Source organism: Manis javanica, chromosome 2, assembly GCF_040802235.1.
Source record: "Manis javanica isolate MJ-LG chromosome 2, MJ_LKY, whole genome shotgun sequence".
Taxonomy (NCBI): Eukaryota; Metazoa; Chordata; class Mammalia; order Pholidota; family Manidae; genus Manis; species Manis javanica.
In genome coordinates, this window is record NC_133157.1 from 70,110,020 (window position 1) to 70,131,042 (window position 21,023).

Genomic DNA, 21,023 nt, shown 5'->3' on the forward strand with positions numbered 1-21,023 from the left:
AAATCACAATTTCTACATTCCAGCCTAACTAGCTCTTTTACTGTTCCTAGAATTTCTAGTTAGCTCAAGTCCCAGTTCAACTCATTCTGTATCTCATGCCAAGGTGGGAGAGAAACACTGGGTTTTCTTTTAAACATGAAGCTCCTATAATATATTTCCTAAAACATATGTTAAAATTAAATAAAAGAGGGGCTTCTCAGAGTGTTAACAGAATTTTTTCTCAGAAATGTAAGTTAGGGGAGATAAAAATCAGAAAAGATAAAACAGTTTTCTGCTGTTCATCTTTGATCTAAGTGTTAGGGGTGACTTAAGTCTTATACTTTATATAAAAATTAACCTAAAATAGAGCACAGGCTTAAATGTAAAACATAGGGTATAAACCTGTAGAAAAATAAAAACACACAGGAAAATGTCTGTTGGATCTAGGAGTAAACAGAGTTCATAGAACCAAAACACACTGCTCATTAAAGGAGAAATGGATAAATTGGACTTCCTCAAAATTAAAAACTTTTATTCTGAGAAAGACCTTGCTAAGATGAAAACAGGTTACAGACTGGTTGAAAGTATTTGCAAATCACGTATCCAAAAAAAGACTAGTATCTAGAATACATAAAGAAGTTGGAATAGGCTCATGAAAAGATGTTCACTATCATTAGCCATTAGGAAAATTCAAATTTAAATCATAATGAGCTATTATACCTATCAGAATGGCTAAAATTAAAAATAGTTATACCACCACATGAGCAAAGATGCAGAGAAACTGGATTACTCACACTATTAATGGGAATGTGAAATTGTTCAGTTACTCTGGGAAACAGTTTGGCAGTTTTTTAAAAACTTGCATCAATAATATGCCCCAGCAATTGACTTCTGGCACTTATCCCAGGGAAAAATAAAGACTTGTGTTGATATAAAACCTGTACCCTGTTGTTTATAGCAGTGTTATTCATAATAATCTCAAACTGGGAACAACTCAGACATTCTTCAGTGGGTGAATGATTGGACTGTGGTATTTCCATACTATGGGATACTACTCAGCAATAAAAAGAAACAACTATCCTTAAGTGCAACAACTTAGATGAATCAATAGAGAATTATGCTGGGTGAAAAACATGCCAAAATGTTGCATGAAGTATGAATCCACTTTTGTAATATTCTTGAAATGGAAAAGTTACAGTAATGGATAACAGATTAGTTGTTAAGAGAAAGCCAAGGGTTAAGGATAGGATAGGAGGGCCATGGATTTGGCTATTAAAGGGAAGCATAAGGGGTTCAAGTGGTGATGAAATGTTCTGTGTCTTGACTTTATCAATGGCAACATATTTACTATCATGTTATACTGTAGTTTTTTGTTTGTTTATAGTATCTTTATTTTTAACAGTTCCAAAATGGAAAGAAGCAAATATTTGTGAACTGGCAAATGGATAAACTGTGATCCATGTGTACCATAAATATTACTTAACAATAAAAAAGTAACAAAATTTTGATACATACAACTTGGATCAATCTAGCGTATTATGCTAAGAGAAGGAAGTCAGACTCAGAATGACATATAATGTATCTCATTTATATGAAAGTTCTGAAAAAGGCAGAACTATAGGGATGGGGAAGAAAATGAATGGTTGCTAGGAGATGGAGAAGGGGTTGAATATGATTATACTGTAGCTTTACTCAGTGATACCATTGAAGGAAATTTGGTAAAGAGTACATGGGATCTTTCTGTATTATTTCTCACAGCAGCAATAGAATCTCCAATTAACTCAAAATAAGAAATTGAATTTTAAAAAACTGCATATTACTTTTCCCTTATCAGTTATTTTCAAATATATTATTTCCAAAGGAGAAAAAGCAACAACGAAGAAGGAATTTTCTTGTCTATTACTTTAAGGCTGTGGGGAAGCCCCTAGAAATTGCTAAGCATCTTAATCTGTGTTTGGCCCATGAATTCCTTACTATATTTGGTCTTGATTACAAATAACTTAACAGTTACCCAAAACAGTATTGAAGAGTAACTTCTACTGAGAAAGATGTTCAAAGTAAAGAATTTTGAAGGGATACTTTGCATATGCACATGCAAAACAGGGCAACAAAGGGAACAGAACAGGATGAAACCACGTACGTACCTCCTCCTTGGCGATGCGCATCTCATCTGTGACATCAGAGAAAACAGTGGGTTGGATAAAGTAGCCTTTGTTCCCCCATGGGCCTCCACCACACTGCAGTTTGGCCCCTTCTTTCTTTCCACTCTCAATGAGGTCAAGTATTTTTTCATATTGCTCCTTATCAATCTATTTGAAAAATATCACATGAAAAGGAAGATAGTAAATTAGCACCTTGTAAAGGCAATGCATTGCCTGGCCTATTAATGAGGAATTCAAAATGCTAGGATATATTTATGAAGTCAAATATTCCATCAAAACAGCTGAAAAAGGCTTTCTTTGTGCATATTTTATTCTCCTGACTTTTCTGGGAAAACAAAACAAAAACAAAAGCCTTGAAGACAGGTATGTGTATTTCATATTTGTTTGACGATTACGTGAGAAAAGTGTATTGATGCTGCAGACACATGGAAACCTTTTTACACAACTGTCATTTATGTAACATTGGAAGAAATGCCTGTTAATAACCAAACACCCTACGGGGAAACTGTAGCCCTAACTGAAAAAAAAAGAGTGAAAAGAGAAAAAGAGAACAGTAGTACTGGTTTAAGGAAGTATGGCAGTTGGAAAGAGATGCTCTGGGATTTTCAGAAGACTCCTAGACCTCCGTTGGGCTCTCCTCACGCCTGACCATCCATGCTGACCACAGCCTGGTCCTCCCCTTCAGTTTAGGGCCCCTTGCAGCGGTCAGTAGGTCTGCTTCCAATATCTGTCCTGTCCTGAATGTTACCATTCTGCTTCAGGAAAGTGGGCCCCATCTGAATACCTGACAAGAATTACAGAACTTAAATGGTTTGTGTAACAATTTTTCAGTCCGGAAAAAAAAAATGAGTTCGGAGTTCTGGCTGAAAACACCAGGGGTGCATACCTCTCCTCCATGCCCTGGAATTGGGGAATTCCTGTTTTGGAAGGCTGAATATGGGGTGATTTTTGGATTTTCACTGAATGGTGGAGACTGCTTTGTCTCAGATGTGGCTAGGCTTCAATTTTAAAGGAAAAACTTCAGCGTTCTAGAAGGTAAGGTTGGGGCCCCCTGTTCAACTTGTCCTATTTAAAAGGTGTTGTCCTTTATCTTCTTTTTTGATTTCTGCAATCTCTCCCATCTTCCAAGGCCCAGAAAAAAGGTTTCATAGATTTTTAACTGCACACAACCTGGCCCCCATATCCAATTAGATGAAGTGTTATCTGAAAACAAAAACCATTTTATAAAATCTGGCCCAGTATTTGTTACAGGGTTGCTTTGTGCTCCTTCTTGCACAATATTAAACTGAATGTTCCTTCATTTTCAGTAGGTCAAATAAATTGAAGTGTTTGTTTAATAAGTGTCGATTTGATATTTAAATTATTGCGTAGTATTTAAAACTAAGCAGTAGTGTTATGTTAGTTAGCTCCACTTGATTGAAATTGTAATTCGTCAGTAAATAGTTCAAGGATCCATGTACCTTCATGCTAAGCTTTTCTGGCCAGTTCCAAAATATTAATCTGACTATGCACTTAAAAAACATGATTTTTGGGGGTTTTATTTCAAGATGGGTTTCCCAAGTGAGAGTTTTTCACTGTCTGTGACCAGAGAAGGTATCTGGTGACAACCCTACCCTGCTTATGCTGTGGGAGATAAAGGGTAAAAGGATTTGTTTGTTGCAAAACTGAGATGGGCACTAACTTCTAAAAATATTGCAATTCATTGTTCAGTGTTCAAATAATGACAGTGTAATCCTACAGCCAGCAGCTGTCATTATTCTGTAGTGAAATGCACTTGTTGGGCCTCACCCTGGACATACTGCATCAGAATTTGCATTTTCACAAGACCCTCCAGTGATTCACATGCACAGGGATGACGGAGAACATTGCTCTAGAGTTTAGGACCAGTGACAGAAATTTCCAGTTATGCTTAGGGACATATTCAGTTGGGTCTGGCTTATTTTGGTTCACCATACCACAAACCTTCCTCATAAGGTTTCAGATTGACCATATCTGAATTTGGCCTTCTTTTTGGTCGTCAGGAACTTTTCAGTGATGCTAGGATGTAGCAGGGGCTCTATACTGTGTAATGGGCCATTAGCTCATGGACACATCTATGAAATGTAATAGGGCATGATATTGTTTTAACACTCCCAAAGTATACATTTTGATATGCTCAAATGTACAAAATGTTTTTTTCCTTTGGGTTAATGAGTTGAAAAAGAAGATAAATTGAGAAATGACAGTGACAAATCTCTCAAACTACTTGGAAACCATAGATCAATAAAAGCAATGAGAATAGACATACAAAGTTATTGACCTGTGATAATAGTTGTCACCCTAGATAGGTATGAGTGGAAGCATGTGATTCTCATTTATTTAACAGACACTTGAGCATGCACTGTGAACCAGGTACTCAGATAGATGTTTTATATAGATGTCTCATTTCACTACACAGTGACCCCTCAAGATGGTTATTACTACTTCCATTTTACAGATGAGGAAACAAAGCCTCAGGGAAATTAGATTTAAAATCCAGTCTCTAACTCCAAAGCCTATCTCTTCACACTAGGATAAAATGTGACTCTGCTGATAATGTTGTTTTATTCTGCAATTTATGTAGATAACATCACTTCTTTTTTCAAATGAAAATACTGATTTTTCCAAGTTTTTAAGGAAATTCACATTTTGGTCTATGAAATCAAACTGAAAGAGCCCTTTACCAATGAAGAATTTATATATATCTAATATATATAAGCTCTTCCTTAAAACAACACATACATAATTTTAAGGGTAAAGAAGCCCCATGGGCTTTTCAAGGTTTTAGTTCTCAAAGTGTCAACAAGGCTACTTACTCACTGCAATCTGTGACAAAAATCTTTTCATTTATAGGGATTAAAATTATATATTAAGAAGCTAAATCACTGGATTATTTACTTAGGAATCTTATGAATAGGAATTTTCTTAAAGTCCACTTAAAATTTTTTCTCTTAGAAATAAAGATGTGTTCTAGATCAATTTTTGAGCCTCTGATTGACTTGTGCAGATCCCCTAGGGGTATTGCCCCACAATGTTCAATATTGTTGTCTTAGATATTCTAGTCCCCTTCCTTCCCCCTCTCTTTCCCTCTCTTTTTCAGAGCTACCTCTATCTATCTATCTATATGTATGTATGTATCTATCCAGCTATCAATCATCTATCTACCTACTTATAGATACACCAAATGGGAAAAGTGCTTTGTTTTTACTTGGGTTAATAGATAAATATTTAGAGAAAGACAATCACAACTGAAAACTTAGAATTTCATCTTTTCTTGGAATGAGAGACCAAGTCAGAATTGAATTAGATATATGGCTTGGCACTCATTTGCAAAGGTACCAAATATGAACAAAATTAGCAATTAACACAAAGACAAAAATAAAACATAATGGAATAAAGATAAAACAACTTATTACTTCATTTGCCAGCTACATTATTTTAGGGCTTTTAGGTTTCAATATTTGTCATTGCCTAAATCCTAAGATTATCATACTTGGATATCCTGGCATTAGCAGGAAAATCCAAGCCAGCACCTGAGTTTTAACTAATCCTCACTGCAAACTCCATAAGGTCGAGTAGCACATCCCCTTTACTCCTTTTGTCATTTCCAGGAACCAGTCCCAGGGCTCATCTGATAGTGTTCAATAAACTTTGGTTAATCAAATTTATTTTTGGCTTAGCAAATAAGTTAAGGATAGTGTTTGTTTCAAATAAAAAGCATGGAAAGGTGTATAATTTTTAGTGTTAAAGACAAAAGCCTCTAAGTTTAATAGCTAGACTCAAGAACAGGATCTCTCAACTGTGGCCTTATTGGCATTTTGAGTCAGATAACTCTTTGTATTGGGATTGTCTGTGCATTATAAAATGTTTTGTAGCATCTCTGACCTCTTCTCACTAGAAGCCAGTTGAACCAGCCCTCTCCCCTGGTTTTTGTGATGACTAAAAATGTCTCAGATATTGCCAAATGTCTCTTTAGGGGAGAGAGAGGAAAATTGGCCCCAGTTGAGAATCACTGCTCTAAATCAAGATCCCAAAGGGCAGGAGTAAAGTCAGAACCAAAGACTCAAGAACTTGTGTAACAGACAGGGAACAGAGAAGTGTGTAGGGCAGAGGGAAAGGTGGCCTTTGTATAATAGAGACACTCTTCTTGATAATGGTTCTAAGTAGAAAGGAGAAAATGGCAACTCTACTGAACAGCTGGGCTTTACCAACAAAAATGTGAAGTTTGCCACAAACCCAGAAACTCAGGACTTTCAGGACACTTGTGCTACTGTAACAAGGTCAGTCAGAGTACCTGAAGACTCTGGAGAGGACTTACAGGCATGCTACCACCTGTATCTGTGAGATGGAAGCTGAGACAAAGGCCAGATTTGGGGGGAAAAATGGTGGGATTGAATAGGAACTTCCAAGTGGATAGAAAACTGAATACAGACATCAAGAGGTAGGCAGATTGAGGAGAACAAGAAATTTACAGCATTTAAAATTTTTCCTCATATTTTAAATTCCCCACACACCCCTTACATGGTTTTGCAACATGAAAACTGGGCAACACCAAAACGAGGGGGATTTAAAGCTATGGTTTTTTCAATCACCAAACTGATACTATACCATCACCTAGGAAGACTCATGGTTGGAAGTAATCTTGTTCAGTACAAACTAGACCTACAGAGGATACTTTATTCTTGGTACCTGGAATGCTGTTCTTTTTATTGGATACTCACTTGAGGGCCTTGATTGACTCCCGGGGTCAGAGGATTTCCAAGAACATACTTTTTAGCCCGTTCAACACTCCTTCGAACAAACTCATCATAAATCGACTCTTCCACGAAAAGCCTCGATGCTGCTATGCAACACTGGCCCTGGTGGTAGAATACCCCATGGTGCGCAAACTCAACAGCGTTGTCCACTGCAGAGAACACGTTCATGTTAAAGAGGAGATATTTCTAAAGATTATCTATTTTTGTACATCTTTTTCAGAAGCAGTAGGTGGTGGCAGAGAAAAATCCTAAGTTATATAGTCAGACATAGATTCAATAAATTCTACCTCGTACGAGCCAGGTGACAAATGAACTTTTTTGATTCTTTACTTGCCATGGATTTGAAAACAACAAATGACAGAGTCTGAAAAAAATGGTGGTTCTCATTATAATTTAATGTGGACATTACCAAGAATGTAGGAAGTGTCCTAAGATCACATTTCATGGCAAATGATTCTTACTAATATCTCCATTTATAAAGTTAGGTGACTGTGACTATTTCTTTCAGGCCTCAGGTTCTAACTAAGTGACAAAGAAAATGTGAAATATTCATTGCATTAAGTAATTTCTAAGAAAACATTCTTAGATACGTGGATCAATAGAAAAATGGATATTCCTGAAAAAAATAACATTCACCAATCCTCAGAAAACTTTCAACTCTATTCTAGGACAAATATTTTCTAGCTCTATTTAAAGTATGCCATGTTATTTTATATATACGCCTATAAGCTCTTCTTATCGTTGTATTTCAGGTGGTAGAATGGGTATTCAAGGGGAGTAGTAGGTAGCTTTATTATCATATCCTAAACAACCAGAAGAAAACTTTCTTTGTGTTAAAATTCTCTGAATGTTCAAGATTTAGTTCAACATTATAGCGATTGGGTATTGTTACGTTTATTCTGTGAACTAACATCACCTACTTAAGTTGAAGTGGAAGCATTTTATAGAGAGGTTTAGTCAATCAGGAATCTTGTCATATTTGTAGACTATCTCACGAGGTAGTGCGCCCTAAAACGCTTCAGTTAATATCACAATAACACCAGAGGCCAGTTCCATAAGCCTTTTGTGTTTATTGCCTCATACCAATAATGCAGTTGTTAAACAGAGTTAGAGAAATGTTTGACCATCTGTTTCTGCTGAGGAAATAATTGTGGGATTCTACTCAAGAATGTAATCAGAGTGAACTTGGGATATTGTACAGTGGAGTCATATTATAATTATAGATTTAATATATGTAAATTCAATTACACTTGCTAGAAAAAGAAAAAGAGAGATTGTTAATAGATTGTCATTTTCTTCTGGTCATTTCATTTAATGAAGGTTAGATCCAGAGGGAAGGGAGTTGCCAAATGTAAAACTTCCCATTCCCCAATTGGTCTCAGCCCAACATATCTGAGGCCATCCTACCATGCTTAAAGCAATGTTAATATTTAAAGATGTGGAGTCTTAAAAGACACATCATGGTCCCTAAATACAAAACAGTTTGTTTCGAGTTCAGCTGAGAAAATGGTAATTTATTTCAAACCAGAAGGGAATTGTACCTGTGTTAGACTTATCCAGGTGTTAAAACTTTAGGATAGTTGAAGAGATTTTCATGAGTAATTTTTGGCCCTTTGACCTTAGAAGCAAACCCTTTGGGAAACTTTGTACGGTATTGTACCGCACGACCAGACACCAGACAAGGTGAAGGGCGGAAAGTCAGCAGAGTGGCCTTTACTCACAGTCGGCGTCAGCAAGCACGATGCAGGGGCTCTTGCCCCCGAGCTCCAGGGTCACCCTCTTCAGGTTGCTCATCCCAGCAGCTTGTTTGATGATTTTGCCAACCTGAAATGGAACATTACAAAAGAGGAGGCTTAATCTGCTTTCATGAAGGCAGGTTCATTTAGCATTTTAAATTTATACAATGTTTGGGCCACAGTGAAGTGTCATTAGGGAGAAATACTGAATGGCATCTTTCAGATATCAAAAGCTCCTCTGTTCAAGCATAAACATGATGAATCAGAAACAGACTCATGAGAAAAGATATATAGAACATGATAGCTGATCTTGAGGTCTGTGGCTAGACAGGGGGTTATTTTCGTTTTAATCAGAGCTTCATGTTTTTACCAATTGATGTGACATACCATGATTCAACCAAACCTTACCTATTGACTTCATTCTTCTACTGAAGTCCAGAAAGCTCTATCCAGACACACTAGCATCTCACTCCTCCCTGACTCTCATCTCTCTCTCTTCCTCCTTGTACGCCCACCCTGACCTGGGCTGCTTCTCGCCCTCCCCTCCCCTGGGGTCCAGCTCAGCTCTTAGCTCCTGTGATGCCTTCTCTGATGACTCTAGGCAGACGTGAACAACCCTTGCTTCCTCTGACCTTTCAAAGTCGTGAGAACCCCTTCAGAGTCTCCCTTGTATTGTATTATTTGTATCCGTATCAATTTCTCAAACAGATGTCACCTTCTTGGTAGCAGTGACAGTGTCCTATCATTACATCTGACTGTCCATCACAGTGACCTCCTTTGACAGTTGATTGACTGGCAGATCTCTCTCTCTCTCTCTCTCTGTCTCGGTCTCTCTCTTTCTCCCTCTCTTTCCCACTGTCCCTCCACACCTTTGAAGAGCGGAATTAGAAGAAGGACATTGGATCTGTGCTCTGTGCTGCTACTAAAGTTAGCTGCAATCCTACTGTTCTGGTTTCTTCTTTAATGCTAGTTGCCTCTCTTCAGAGAAAGACATTGTTTTCTTTTTTTTTTCCCTTTTACTTTGTGGATCACTTCCCCGCAAGATTATTTTCTGTACATTGTTTCATTTTTCCGTTTCTAAAAGTTGGCCTGTTTTAGGACTATTTCTCTTTATTATTTTTATTGAAGTTTTAATACACTAAAATGGTCTTTGCTTTTCTCTTTAAGAAATGATTCATTTCATCCTGCTTCTTTTATTCTCTGGATCTAGTTTCCTACTCTGCACATCAGATTTTCATAAAAAGTTTCCATCCCAGCTGAACAAAAGATGGGTAGATGCTTGCTGAGTATATGTTTAAATTTTAGGTGGCTGCTGACCTGACCGCTACTGTGTATCACAGAGCAGAGCACTAATCAGTCCGCTAATGTTTTATCTAATTTAAACACTTCATGCACTAAACCAAACCCTTATATGTAGGTTAATAAAATAACTCAAAGTAGACTTACAGTGGAGAATCCTGTCTGAAATTTCTCTTTTCCCCCATTTTTCTTCCACAGCATACTTCTTGTGACTACTTTCAAAAAACTGAATTTTCATTTAAGGTGATTAAGAATTTTCTGCTTCCTAGATGATATTCATTGCCTTTCCTCCTCTGAATTCTCCACATAATTTATGCAATTTTTTATCTTTTGTTTTCTGCTCCTTTTTCTTTTTTTTTTTTTAACTTAGAGGGGCTTACTGGACAAACTTTGTTAAAGTAGATAATTTTTGTCTTGGGGAAGGGAGTAAATCAGAGGCATTTTTCTAATAGCTACAGATGTCAAGCGAACTAGTGGGAGGAATGGTTAGAAGTAAGAAAGAAGGAGAAAGGTTACAATTCAGCTTAGCTGAAGTTCAGATGGCAAATTAAAGGTTTATTTGAGTTTTCCCAAAGGTCTAACTAGTGCCAGAACAAGGAAACACCCATTTTTACCCAAAGATTTTGCTTCCTTATTTGGAAAAAAAGTAAAGGTTCATCGTTTTTCTCAAAGAGGTCTGCAATGAAGAAAAGATAAGAATGATTAAGATAGTATGTTCCATGATATTGTGGCATGACCTTGTAGGACAGAAGCATCAAGTGTTCATGAAAATGTTCCAACTTATCACATCCTAGGCAATGTGGGTTGGATTCCATCTTGGATCAGCCCAACGGAACATCAGAATCCTTACCTTGCCAGAAGCATTTTTAGAATGAGGGTCATTGCTACAATGACCATGAAAAATATCATCTGTTGTTTGCCTCTTTCATGGTGTCTGGTAAGTTCCCTACTATCTGCCAAGCAATAAACCAGAAGTTAAAAGAGAACCCATAAAGACTGATTTTTCTGTGTGGCTTCTAAAACCATCCTAATTATTTCATATTTGATTCTTTAGTACTTAATTCACATTTAATCCTTTAATACTTCTTCGGAAGCAGTGACTGTACTGGTTTCTGGAGAAAACGATAAATAAGATAGTGTGTGAGGATAGGCGGAAAGAAGAGAGACATGGCAAGCAATGAGTATGTGCCATCATGATGATATGCTGTGGGCTGTGGGGACAAAATGCGGAGCTTTTAAATTCAGGATGCTCCTGGGACTGCAGAGAAAAGTCACAGAGCTACCACACAGTGGGAGTCAAGATAGAGCAGGTGTGGCCACAAAGAAGCAAAAGCCTGGGGGAATGAAGAGATACACAGTATAATCAGACAGTATTGGGGCAGAGATGAAATAGAGGAGACCTCTTCACAACACATATAATACTCATGCCACTTACTGAGCACTTGGTAGAGTGGGAGATGTTTTATTACTCATTAGCTCATTCAATTGTATCCAGTACAACTTGATGAAGTAGCTCTCATTTTGCAAATGAAGAAATTCGTATTTAGCAAAGATATATAACTTTTGGAAGCCACACTTCTAGGAGGGGTGGGGTCAGAATTTGAACTCAGTTGCTTCCTAGTCTCCTAATCTCATGGGCTTGGGGGCAGGTTTGGTGCCCCCAGTATACTGTAGGGGCTCAGGGATGAGCCAAAACAACAGGCAGCCGTGCTGGAGAGGGGATCCGGGCATGGTAGTCCCTGGTGCAGACTGGGGAAGGGAGTAGGTGTGAGATCTAGAGCAGGAAATATATATGGAATCTCTATGGGGAAAGGTCTAGAATGTTAGGCTGAGGAATTGGTGTCCTCCTGCCTTTACCTCCTCCGCTATGACTTCAACTTGTGACTTTACCAATTTTTAATAGATTGCCCTATGTGCAACATTTCCAATTACTGTGTCCATGGAATCCTGAATGTGGGATTGACTTTCCCCGGCCTCAGTTAGGGGTCTGCAGAATGTAAATTTTCCTATTCTATATCAATAAAAATAATAAAAAGTATACGTATTTATGTAACTAGTTTAAAAAAGATTTAAAAAATAAGATTTGATTTTCTACCATTTTAGTTCTCTATGTAAATGTTTCTTTATATTGGAGTGGCTAAATAGGAGTAAAAATATTCAAATGGGCCTCTCCTCTCTATCTAGAATGTTCTTCTTTCTTCTCAATCTCCAGGGAGTTAAAAAAAAGGAACCATTCTTCAAAACCCAGAGCAAGTTGCAGCACCCATTTAGACATCATCACTGCTTTCTGCAAACACCCTGACAGCACTCTGCAGACATCTTGTCTTATCCTGCCTTAATTCTTACTTGCGTCAGCAACTTTGTAAGAAGGGGTTATTCTCATTCTTCATCTTCTGTGCATGTACCAGTAAAAGGCATGTACTATATTTTATGTTGAATGTCTAACAATGTCACTAACCTAACAGACTGACTCAGAACAGTTTTTGTTAGATGCAGTAGGATTTCACCATACTTTTTGCTTTGCAACAATCATCTCAGTGGGTGGGAATCCATTCTCCCGAAATCCACCTTCCAGGCTGATCCCCCTTTCCCTCCTGCCCTTTCTTGCCATGCTTAAGGCTGGAGTCCTATCTTTTATCCTTCTAGCCAAGCTGGAGCCAGAGAGGCAGAAAAGTTAGGCTGGACCAGGAATAACTTTCAGAGAAGCTGAGCTGCTGGCTCCCTTGAAGAATGTTTGGGGAAGAGAGAGCCCCAAATAAGGAGCTAAGAATGAGGCTCTGCTATTTAATTTTCATAACCTACTGGGTAAAATTACACGCATTCATTCAAGTCATTGTGGCCTAATTTATATTTTCTACTATAAACTGTACTAATCAAATGACAAGGTCTAATCAGTAATATTTCTTGTCAGGGAAAGTAATGCATACACTAGAAATAGTTGCTCCAGTCCTTCTGAATTTGTAATAGGTATTTCATTTCATCTCCACTGTATCTGCTCATGTTCTGTAAATATGTTTGAAGGCTAGAGTGGGGAACAAATCATTAAAAAGAACTTTTGTTTTAAGGAAATGTCGGCTTAAAAACAGTTACATAAAACATGATCCTGACGGCTGCAGAGGCAGCTATTCCTCACTATTGTCAATGATGTTACCTCTGTAGATCCTGTGAAAGCCACTTTGTCTATATCCATGTGAGAAGAAATGGCTGCCCCTGCAGTAGGGCCATAACCAGGTACAACATTCACCACTCCGGGAGGAAACCCTGCCTGAAAGATAAAAATTCGAAAAGTTACAATGGAACTGAGAATTTAATTTTATGAAAAAGAGAGGAGGGTGTGGGATCAAAGCTGCCTCTTATGCTAACCTTATGAGTTTTTCTACCAAGAAAGATTCACTTGAGGGGTCTTATTATTTTTATTATTATTTCCTTTCTTGGCCCACTTAAAATAACCTCAAGGGTTGCACTTCTGAGGGACTATTTCTCCCTAGGGTAAGTATATATTTGACTTTTATGGATCATTGCCCCAATAATGGCTGTCTCAAATTTCATGATAGTGACCCAAAATGGTAATATATATTAAAAAGTCTGGTCAATTACTCGCATAGAAGGAAATCAAAAAAATAAAAAGCTAAAAGGATCTCACATTTTTAGGTTCTAGCTTTCGATTGTTTAGGGCATGCTAACTGGGTTACATATTCCCATTGGCATTATTTAATCAGTAAAATGTTAGGTAAGTACCATCATCCCATGCATGATCCAGCTTCACATATTAATTTCATTCCTTGTTGAAGAATTCTCAGGTAGAAAACAGGGTGGCAACTGGGATTGGCACATTAACATTTCATGGTATTTGCATGAAAATGCCTTATTTTGACATCTCTTTTGCCTCTTTAAAATTTGAAGTGAAGGATAGTTTTAAGATAGGGGCTCAGATTTCCTAAATTAAGTTTCTACTGATTAAAGCTTGTTCTTTTAATTTTTGGTAAAATGTGCAGGACAAAAAACAATAAATCATTTGCAAGAAAAAAGGTATTAACACAATGTGGATAGCTGATGAAAATAAATGTCATGTGCTATTTTGCTAGTTTTTGAGCAAGAAGATAAAAATGCAGAGGAAACCATAATAGGAAAGAGAACACAAACATACCCCTCATGGGCAGATGTGTTTAAAATAATGTGGCCCAATATTATAGCAAACATATTGCCCAGAGGCCCCCAGGGCTTCAGATGGACTAGTTAAATAAATGTGAACCTCCAGACCACTATTGGCAGTTATAAACCAGCTTTAACATGAGAGAAAGAAATGTCAACATTGAAAGAAAGCTATATCAATTTCAATATTAATTTGCATTCATGAGAGTTGGGCTATAAAGAAACAAAAGAGTGATCATAAGGTGACTGAAGGCTTTGAGTCTGGTTTCCTGTCTCCATCTGGGCAGAGGTTCATTAGGGCTGACTGCCAGAAATCCTAGCTGGAAGCCATGCTGAATATGTTCCCATCACTGGACAGGAGCCATCATCAGATAATGCAGTTTACAGTAACACCAAAAGATATCTTCTAATGTAAAGTAGGACTCCTGAGTTCTTGTGCATATTTTGAGTTGGTAAACTTACCTCTTTTATTAAAGATGCCACATGAAGAGCAGTGAGAGGTGTTTGCTCTGCTGGTTTGACAATCACTGTGTTTCCGCAGCTAAGGGCAGGCCCTATCTTCCAAATGAACATGACCAACGGGAAATTCCACTAGAAAGCAATATATAACAATAGATTCTTTGTATTGCTGAAGGTCACATTTGCTAATCCAACTTCTCCATTACACACTCCCTACAGATTCTAAATAATAATTGGAGTAGTTTTGTGTAATCATCTGGTGTAGTTGAATTAAGTTCATTGCTAAAAGCAACTCATAAATGCTAAAATGCTCCAAATAAACTAGAAATGGAGGAATGGAGCTATAAAAATTTATCAGTGTTGGTATTTTGATTTATGTTTCCTACCAGGAAAAAAAAATCACTGTGTGGTTTAGAAATTAAGCCTTACTATTAAACATATAGTAAGTTATCTGTGTTTAATAAAGTGTGATTACTCTTCCCTCCCTGCAGACCATTTATTGTAACTATTTACCCAATAATAATATTTATTAGCATTTATTTCTAAGACATATATCTCCTTAAAGACTAAGAAGTCTAGGATCTGGAGGCTGAGAGGCTTGGTTCAAATCTCAGCTCAGTTAGTTGCAGCCATGTGCACTCAGACAAGTTACATGCTTTCTGTGCATGACTTCATCATCTGTAAGTGGTGAAAAAGTCCTCTCTGCTTCATAAGGTTGTCCTGAGCATTCATTGAGAAAGTGAGCTGAGTGCTTAACAGAGAGACTGGTTCATCATAGTCATGCAGAAAATATTAGCTATTATTAGTATTCAGGATTATGTGTTTCTTGTGAGTTCTATTGGGATTTTTGAACTAATGGAACAATGTCATTCAAAAGGTCAATGTGGATGCATTTCCATCTTATTGGGATAGAGATAAGTCATTGCCACTTCCTCATCTAAGAACCGCAGGTCACTTAACTACCTTTCTATTATGGCTTTTTTGAATATGTCAGTTACAGATGAAATCATTTAGACCGTCTCCTATTTGTTGGGCTTTAAAGAAAATCTTCATGATTCTGCTTCAAAGTATTGCCTTCTTTAAGAATAATTTGAAATATCAAAGCCTCTTATCTAAAAGTAGAATGTATTCCATACAGATTTTCCAATAGTTTCCTCCATTGTAATTAAAGATTTTCTTTCAGGATTTGGACACTCTGGTTGATACTGTCCTCCAAGAGGTCCCAGAATGAGCTTCACAAACACTCAACATAGGAGAGCAAGGTACAGGCTTTTAATTAGAGATAAAGTGAAAGGACAGAGTTCCTGGCTCATGCCAGGAGGGGCAAGAGAGTCCGGGATGATGTGTTGTCTAGGTGTTTTATAGGCAGTTGAGGGTTTTTCGAGAACATGTAAAAAAAGCTTAGGGGTGTGGACTTATTAAGTGGTCCCAGAATATTTAGAATTAACTTAACACAAGCAACTTCCTCTGATGATTTCTCCCTGAGATATCAGCATCTTGGTCTGAGGGTACATGAAATAAGGCCACCTGCTCAGCCCCCAAGGTGGGCTGAGGTATTTATTGTTTGCTAAAGAGTCAGTTAAGAATTTCTAACGTCTTAACTTCTTGGGTATTAAAAGGCAATCTTATCTTTAAGGTGGAATCCTTCCTGCCTTTTACTGTGCTGTTTATGGCCTGGCCTGCATGCTAAATTAGTTGTCCAGTGTGCAAAATCACCTCATCAGAACTGAAGGAGGGAAGACAGCACATAGGCCTGGGCCTTTTAGCATGCTAAGGTGAATCTTACACATGATTATAAATGATTAGCATAATAAAAACATGTGCTACTCTTCTTTATCTGGGGAATATTAACTGATCTCACTGAAGAATGACTCCAGTGCTTCATGTTTAACACAGAGCTTTGGTAGGGGGTTTCCTTGCATGTAGTTACACTGCTCTGACTGCAAATATCCTGCCTTGCTTTTTCCAGAGGCCCTCACTCTACTCTGACTACACCCACGGTCCCTGTCTCACCAGCAGCGATGACTCTGTTATATACACATAAAACATGGGTATTAAAAAGAGTATGTGCTACAGCTTTTAAAAAAACAAACCAAGCATGAAAGTTTAAAATTTATTGATGCTGTGATATTGAAACACTCAAGAGATAAATCAGGATATAGATAGGTTTCTGGACTACCTAATTCATATCCAAGCATTCAGCCACAGGGAGACCCAACTTCAACAGTTACTACATTTGCTCTACAATCAGTAAATATCTAAGGATCCATTTGTGCTGGTGAATGGTTTGTTACCAAATGAAATAGAATTGGAACTCCTTTTTTTTTTTCTTTTTAAAGATTGAGAATTATACAGGAGACCAACTTACAGGAATGATTTGGCCACACACACCAACAGGCTCATGTCTTGTATAAGTAAAAAAATCACCATCTGGAAAATAAAATACACACTTATAGACAAATGGGCTTGACATCCACCAAATGGTGATTTGGGCTGTTATGAGAGGAAGGTGGAGACAATAATTCAAAAAGAAAAGAACCACATCTTCAATTATTTACAAATGAAAAGTTGAGCCTTCAAATAGTAATTTGAAGTGAGGGGAACTGTAAAACTGAGTGAAGTCAAAGCAAAGACGTGAAATTGAAAAATACCTGAAAGAAAATGTAGTTCTATTACACAGGAGAGCTATTTTGTAGATCATCTTGTTCTCAAAGGTTCCTTTCTTTCATGAGAAAGGAAGAAAAAAGTACATGGTTTAAGAAGAAGAACTGTTAAGGTTCTGTTTCTGGCAGCTCTAAATTTTGCCAGAAAATGGTAGAGACTTTTTTTAAACAATAGAATTTAAAATATAGTTAAATTAAAAAATAGTAGAACTAAAAAGTTCTTCCTGTCAGCAATAATCCTTTCTTACTGGCTTGTTCTACAATGTTCTTTTTTTGCCTATGAAACAAGAAAGCAAACTCTCTGAATCCATGGGAAAAAAATGCCAAAAGTAAAAGACACGTCTTTTCAATCTGGACTTAATTCCTATGCTCCTAAATTGATTGAGGCGAACATTTACCAAGGTTCAATTTATGCTTTGGGTTCTGCTCTGTTACACTGGTGCTTCGAGTCCTGCTGTGTTCTGTTCTAGTTCCCACAGAAGTGTCCTGGCTATCATAGCAGAAGGTGCCTTATCAAGCTCGATTTGTGCTTTAAATGACTTCTCCCACTTTGTCAAAGGGTAAATTAAGAATTTCTAAAGTGGCCACATTTCTTGGTATCATTGCGGTCTCACTATCCCCTTTTCACTTCCGGGCTATCACTTCTCACCTGCTGTCTGCTCAGATTAGATTGGAAATGCCCATCAGGGCCAGTCCTGGAGGGGGTTGTATTTGAACAGTCAGTGAGTTTGTAAGAATTAAATCCTACCCATAATATTTTTCAAAGTGATATTTTTTAAATATGCTTATCCTATTATGTGCATACTCTACTAAAATACTAAAACACACACATACACATTCACTCATAAATTCTTAAATTGGGCTATAAACACATTCCTATCTTGCTTTGAAGCTCCTTGAAGCAAACCAATGGTTTGTCTAATTAATCTGCTGTAACTATACTGAGTTAGACCAGGCACAAATGACTGTAACTCTCACTGGAGCAAGCAACGAGGCTTAAATAATTGTGTTACAGAACAAGTTATAAATGCCACTATTGGAATAAAACCCAAATAAATAATTTCAGAAGCCAGCTTTGAGAACTTTGAGCCCTTAGAGAGGCAATTGCCTTAAGTCAGTAATTGTGGGCATGCAAATGTTTTTACTCTATAATTTTCTGAAATATTTATAGTGTTATACTCTGCATGATTATGCTGACACAATTTTAAAAGCCATTTGATGAATTTTAGCAGAACTTCAGGCTTCAGAACTGCATTGTCTCAAAGTCAAGGAGAAAATTAATTTGCCTTATTTGGTTGACAGATTTAAAAAAGAGAGTTTGGAATTATTCAGCTCTACAGTAATCTCCTCCCCTACTTTCACCTCTAGTAATTTCTCAAGGCAACTTACCGATCGGTATTGTACGGCCCTGGATCTTGTCAGCCCACCCAGCACAGTATCGTAATGTTTTTATGCAGCCTCCTAAGTCCATCAGATAGGCGTTGGCAAAGAGTTTTCCAGCGTTCATAGACTCCATTGTCTGAAAAATAAATCAAACCTCAAATCTAAATGTTCATAAAAATCTTAGATTAAAAATATATAGCTAATACTTTGAATAATCATGTGCAGTACTAGACTTTTTTTTGGAAATGGAAGAAATTCTGTAAGTCATCTAGTCTGACCTCCTTTTTAAAAAATGGATACTAAAAAAAAAAGCTAAAATGACTTGTTTTGATTTGCTTAAAGTCGTATAGCAAGATCTGGATAGAAAGGGTAGTAAGATTCTGGTTTCTAAACTCTACTGCTCCTTCTGTTTCATTCTGAGTATCCTCCAGTAACCAGATTTCTAACAATTAGTCACAATTTGATAAAGACACAGCTGGTGAGAGTGGCACCTTGTCTCCTTAGTCAAATCAGAATTCCAACAAGATTTCACACCCTTTGTGACAATTTAGTGTCCATGATTGTGAATGATGCCTCAATAATCATTTTAAGTATTGCATTCCATCTGCATGTAACCAATCAATTCATACAAACTTAAATGACCCTTGGTCTTTTCACCCATGAATGTTCTTCAGCAGAATTTTTCATCATAAAACTCCCAGGTTTGCCACCATGATCATAGTTATGTTTTGAATGGTCAGGCAGTGAAGTTGGACATTTTCTGGTTCCAAGTCTGGTTCCAAGTCTGCAACCACTTCAGGATGACCTCTCCTTCGCCTCTTCGCCTGTATTCTTAAGCAGAACTTTAAAGAGCTCTTTGCCACCTGACGTTCTGGTGGGGCAGGAATGTTCAGGTGATAAACTGTGGAAGCTGTTTCTCATCTGTTTATTCAGTCTTCTGTCTCTGTATTATATTGTATGCCATCTCAAAATTTAATCAAATATGATTTTTGCATGCCTGTTCCTTTTGCCCCCTTAAGGTGCTGTGCTGACAGAGGCAGTCAGCACTCTTCATCCACAGATCAGATAAACAAGGGTAACTAAGTTCTGGCAAATTCTACTTTCTTCCTACAGGACATTTTCGTTAATATAGTTCTATTGTAGATACCTTCTAATTCTCTATTTTCATATACTTTGAATTGTGCTAAATCTTTGAGTAATAAATAGTCCTTTGGTGAACTGTAATTGCTAATGTTGATTTTTGTAAAATTATAGGCCGCTGTTACTGCCAGTTTAAGATTCTAAAGGTAGTAATAATTTACTCTGAAATCTGATTTAGTATTGGTTTGTATTAAATTGACTTCACTGTAATGCCCAATTGAGAAGAAAACAAGGAAATACCTCCCTCACCCATTTTATGTGCTGACCCATCTAAGTCTTAAAAATTTTTTTAAAAGGCAGTATGCATAAACATACAATTTTTATAAGCACATGAACTGTTGGAATTTTTCTTTAATTTTTGCTTTTTCACCCATGAAAAGAACATAATTTAATCAAGAGCATTATGAACATGGACATTTCAGGAAGGGAAAAAGTGGCCTTCTATTAAGTGTCTTGGTGAACTGGATTAAGGAGCAATAAATTAATTTCAGAGAAATAGTATGGGCACCTTTAACAAACTCTGAGATTTTCCATTGAAAGAGGTCAGTGGGCAAGTATGTTTGAGAAACTCAATGTATTATTCTAGGATAGTCACTGCATGTGACCTTGTTAAAGGCTCTGAGAAATTCTTAAGTAAAGGAAACAGATCTGTTTGATTTGGTTTAAGTTGGGGTTTACCAAGGGTTAGACTAGAATCTACTGTGGGAATAGTAGAAATCAACATTCCTAGAGCTAGAATGTAGATTACTACCTGAGAATAAGCTCAGTGGTTTAGTTCCCATACAAGAGCTGGTAGAAGTCTTTTTGTTTTGTTTGTAGAGAGCACATAGCGATCACTAAAACCAAAGCAACTTGCCAACCCAAACAACAAATGCTTTCAAGAGATCTTGTTACTCCCCCAGTTTGATGAATACTCACTGCCAGGAGCAGACGATCTCTTTCAATTAAATCAGCCAGCTTGTATATTAGCCGTCCCCTCTCTGAAGCATCCATGGTGCGCCATGGAGAGCCGATCTGAAAAGCCTTTCTCGCTGCTTTCACTGCTTTGTCAACATCCTCCTGCACGTCAGAGAATTCAACTCAGAAGGTGAAACATATTAGCAAATCCAATGGCAATAACCTTATAAAGCAGACCCAGGCTCCCCAGAAACAGGTACTGTGTCTTCATTAGCCCCAACTCGAGCACACTGTACCAACGCAACTACCATATATTGGAATTACACCTGTTGCCTAATCCTTAGCATGATGAGTTCAACATAGTACATACTTGATTTT

General features: G+C 37.4%; 1 protein-coding gene across 1 annotated transcript in view; it reads right to left on the minus strand.

Annotated features, from left to right (window-relative positions):
* Positions 1-21,023, minus strand: part of ALDH1A1 (aldehyde dehydrogenase 1 family member A1) — a 55,211-nt gene that overhangs the window by 11,748 nt on the left and 22,440 nt on the right. The window contains exons 3-10 of the mRNA XM_017673276.3: positions 20,667-20,807; positions 18,615-18,744; positions 16,931-16,992; positions 14,566-14,694; positions 13,103-13,216; positions 8,638-8,740; positions 6,881-7,065; positions 2,124-2,288 (exon numbers count right to left, since the gene is read on the minus strand). Of these exons, the coding sequence (XP_017528765.1) occupies positions 2,124-2,288; positions 6,881-7,065; positions 8,638-8,740; positions 13,103-13,216; positions 14,566-14,694; positions 16,931-16,992; positions 18,615-18,744; positions 20,667-20,807 (1,029 nt within the window). The remainder of the gene's footprint in view (positions 1-2,123; positions 2,289-6,880; positions 7,066-8,637; positions 8,741-13,102; positions 13,217-14,565; positions 14,695-16,930; positions 16,993-18,614; positions 18,745-20,666; positions 20,808-21,023) is intronic.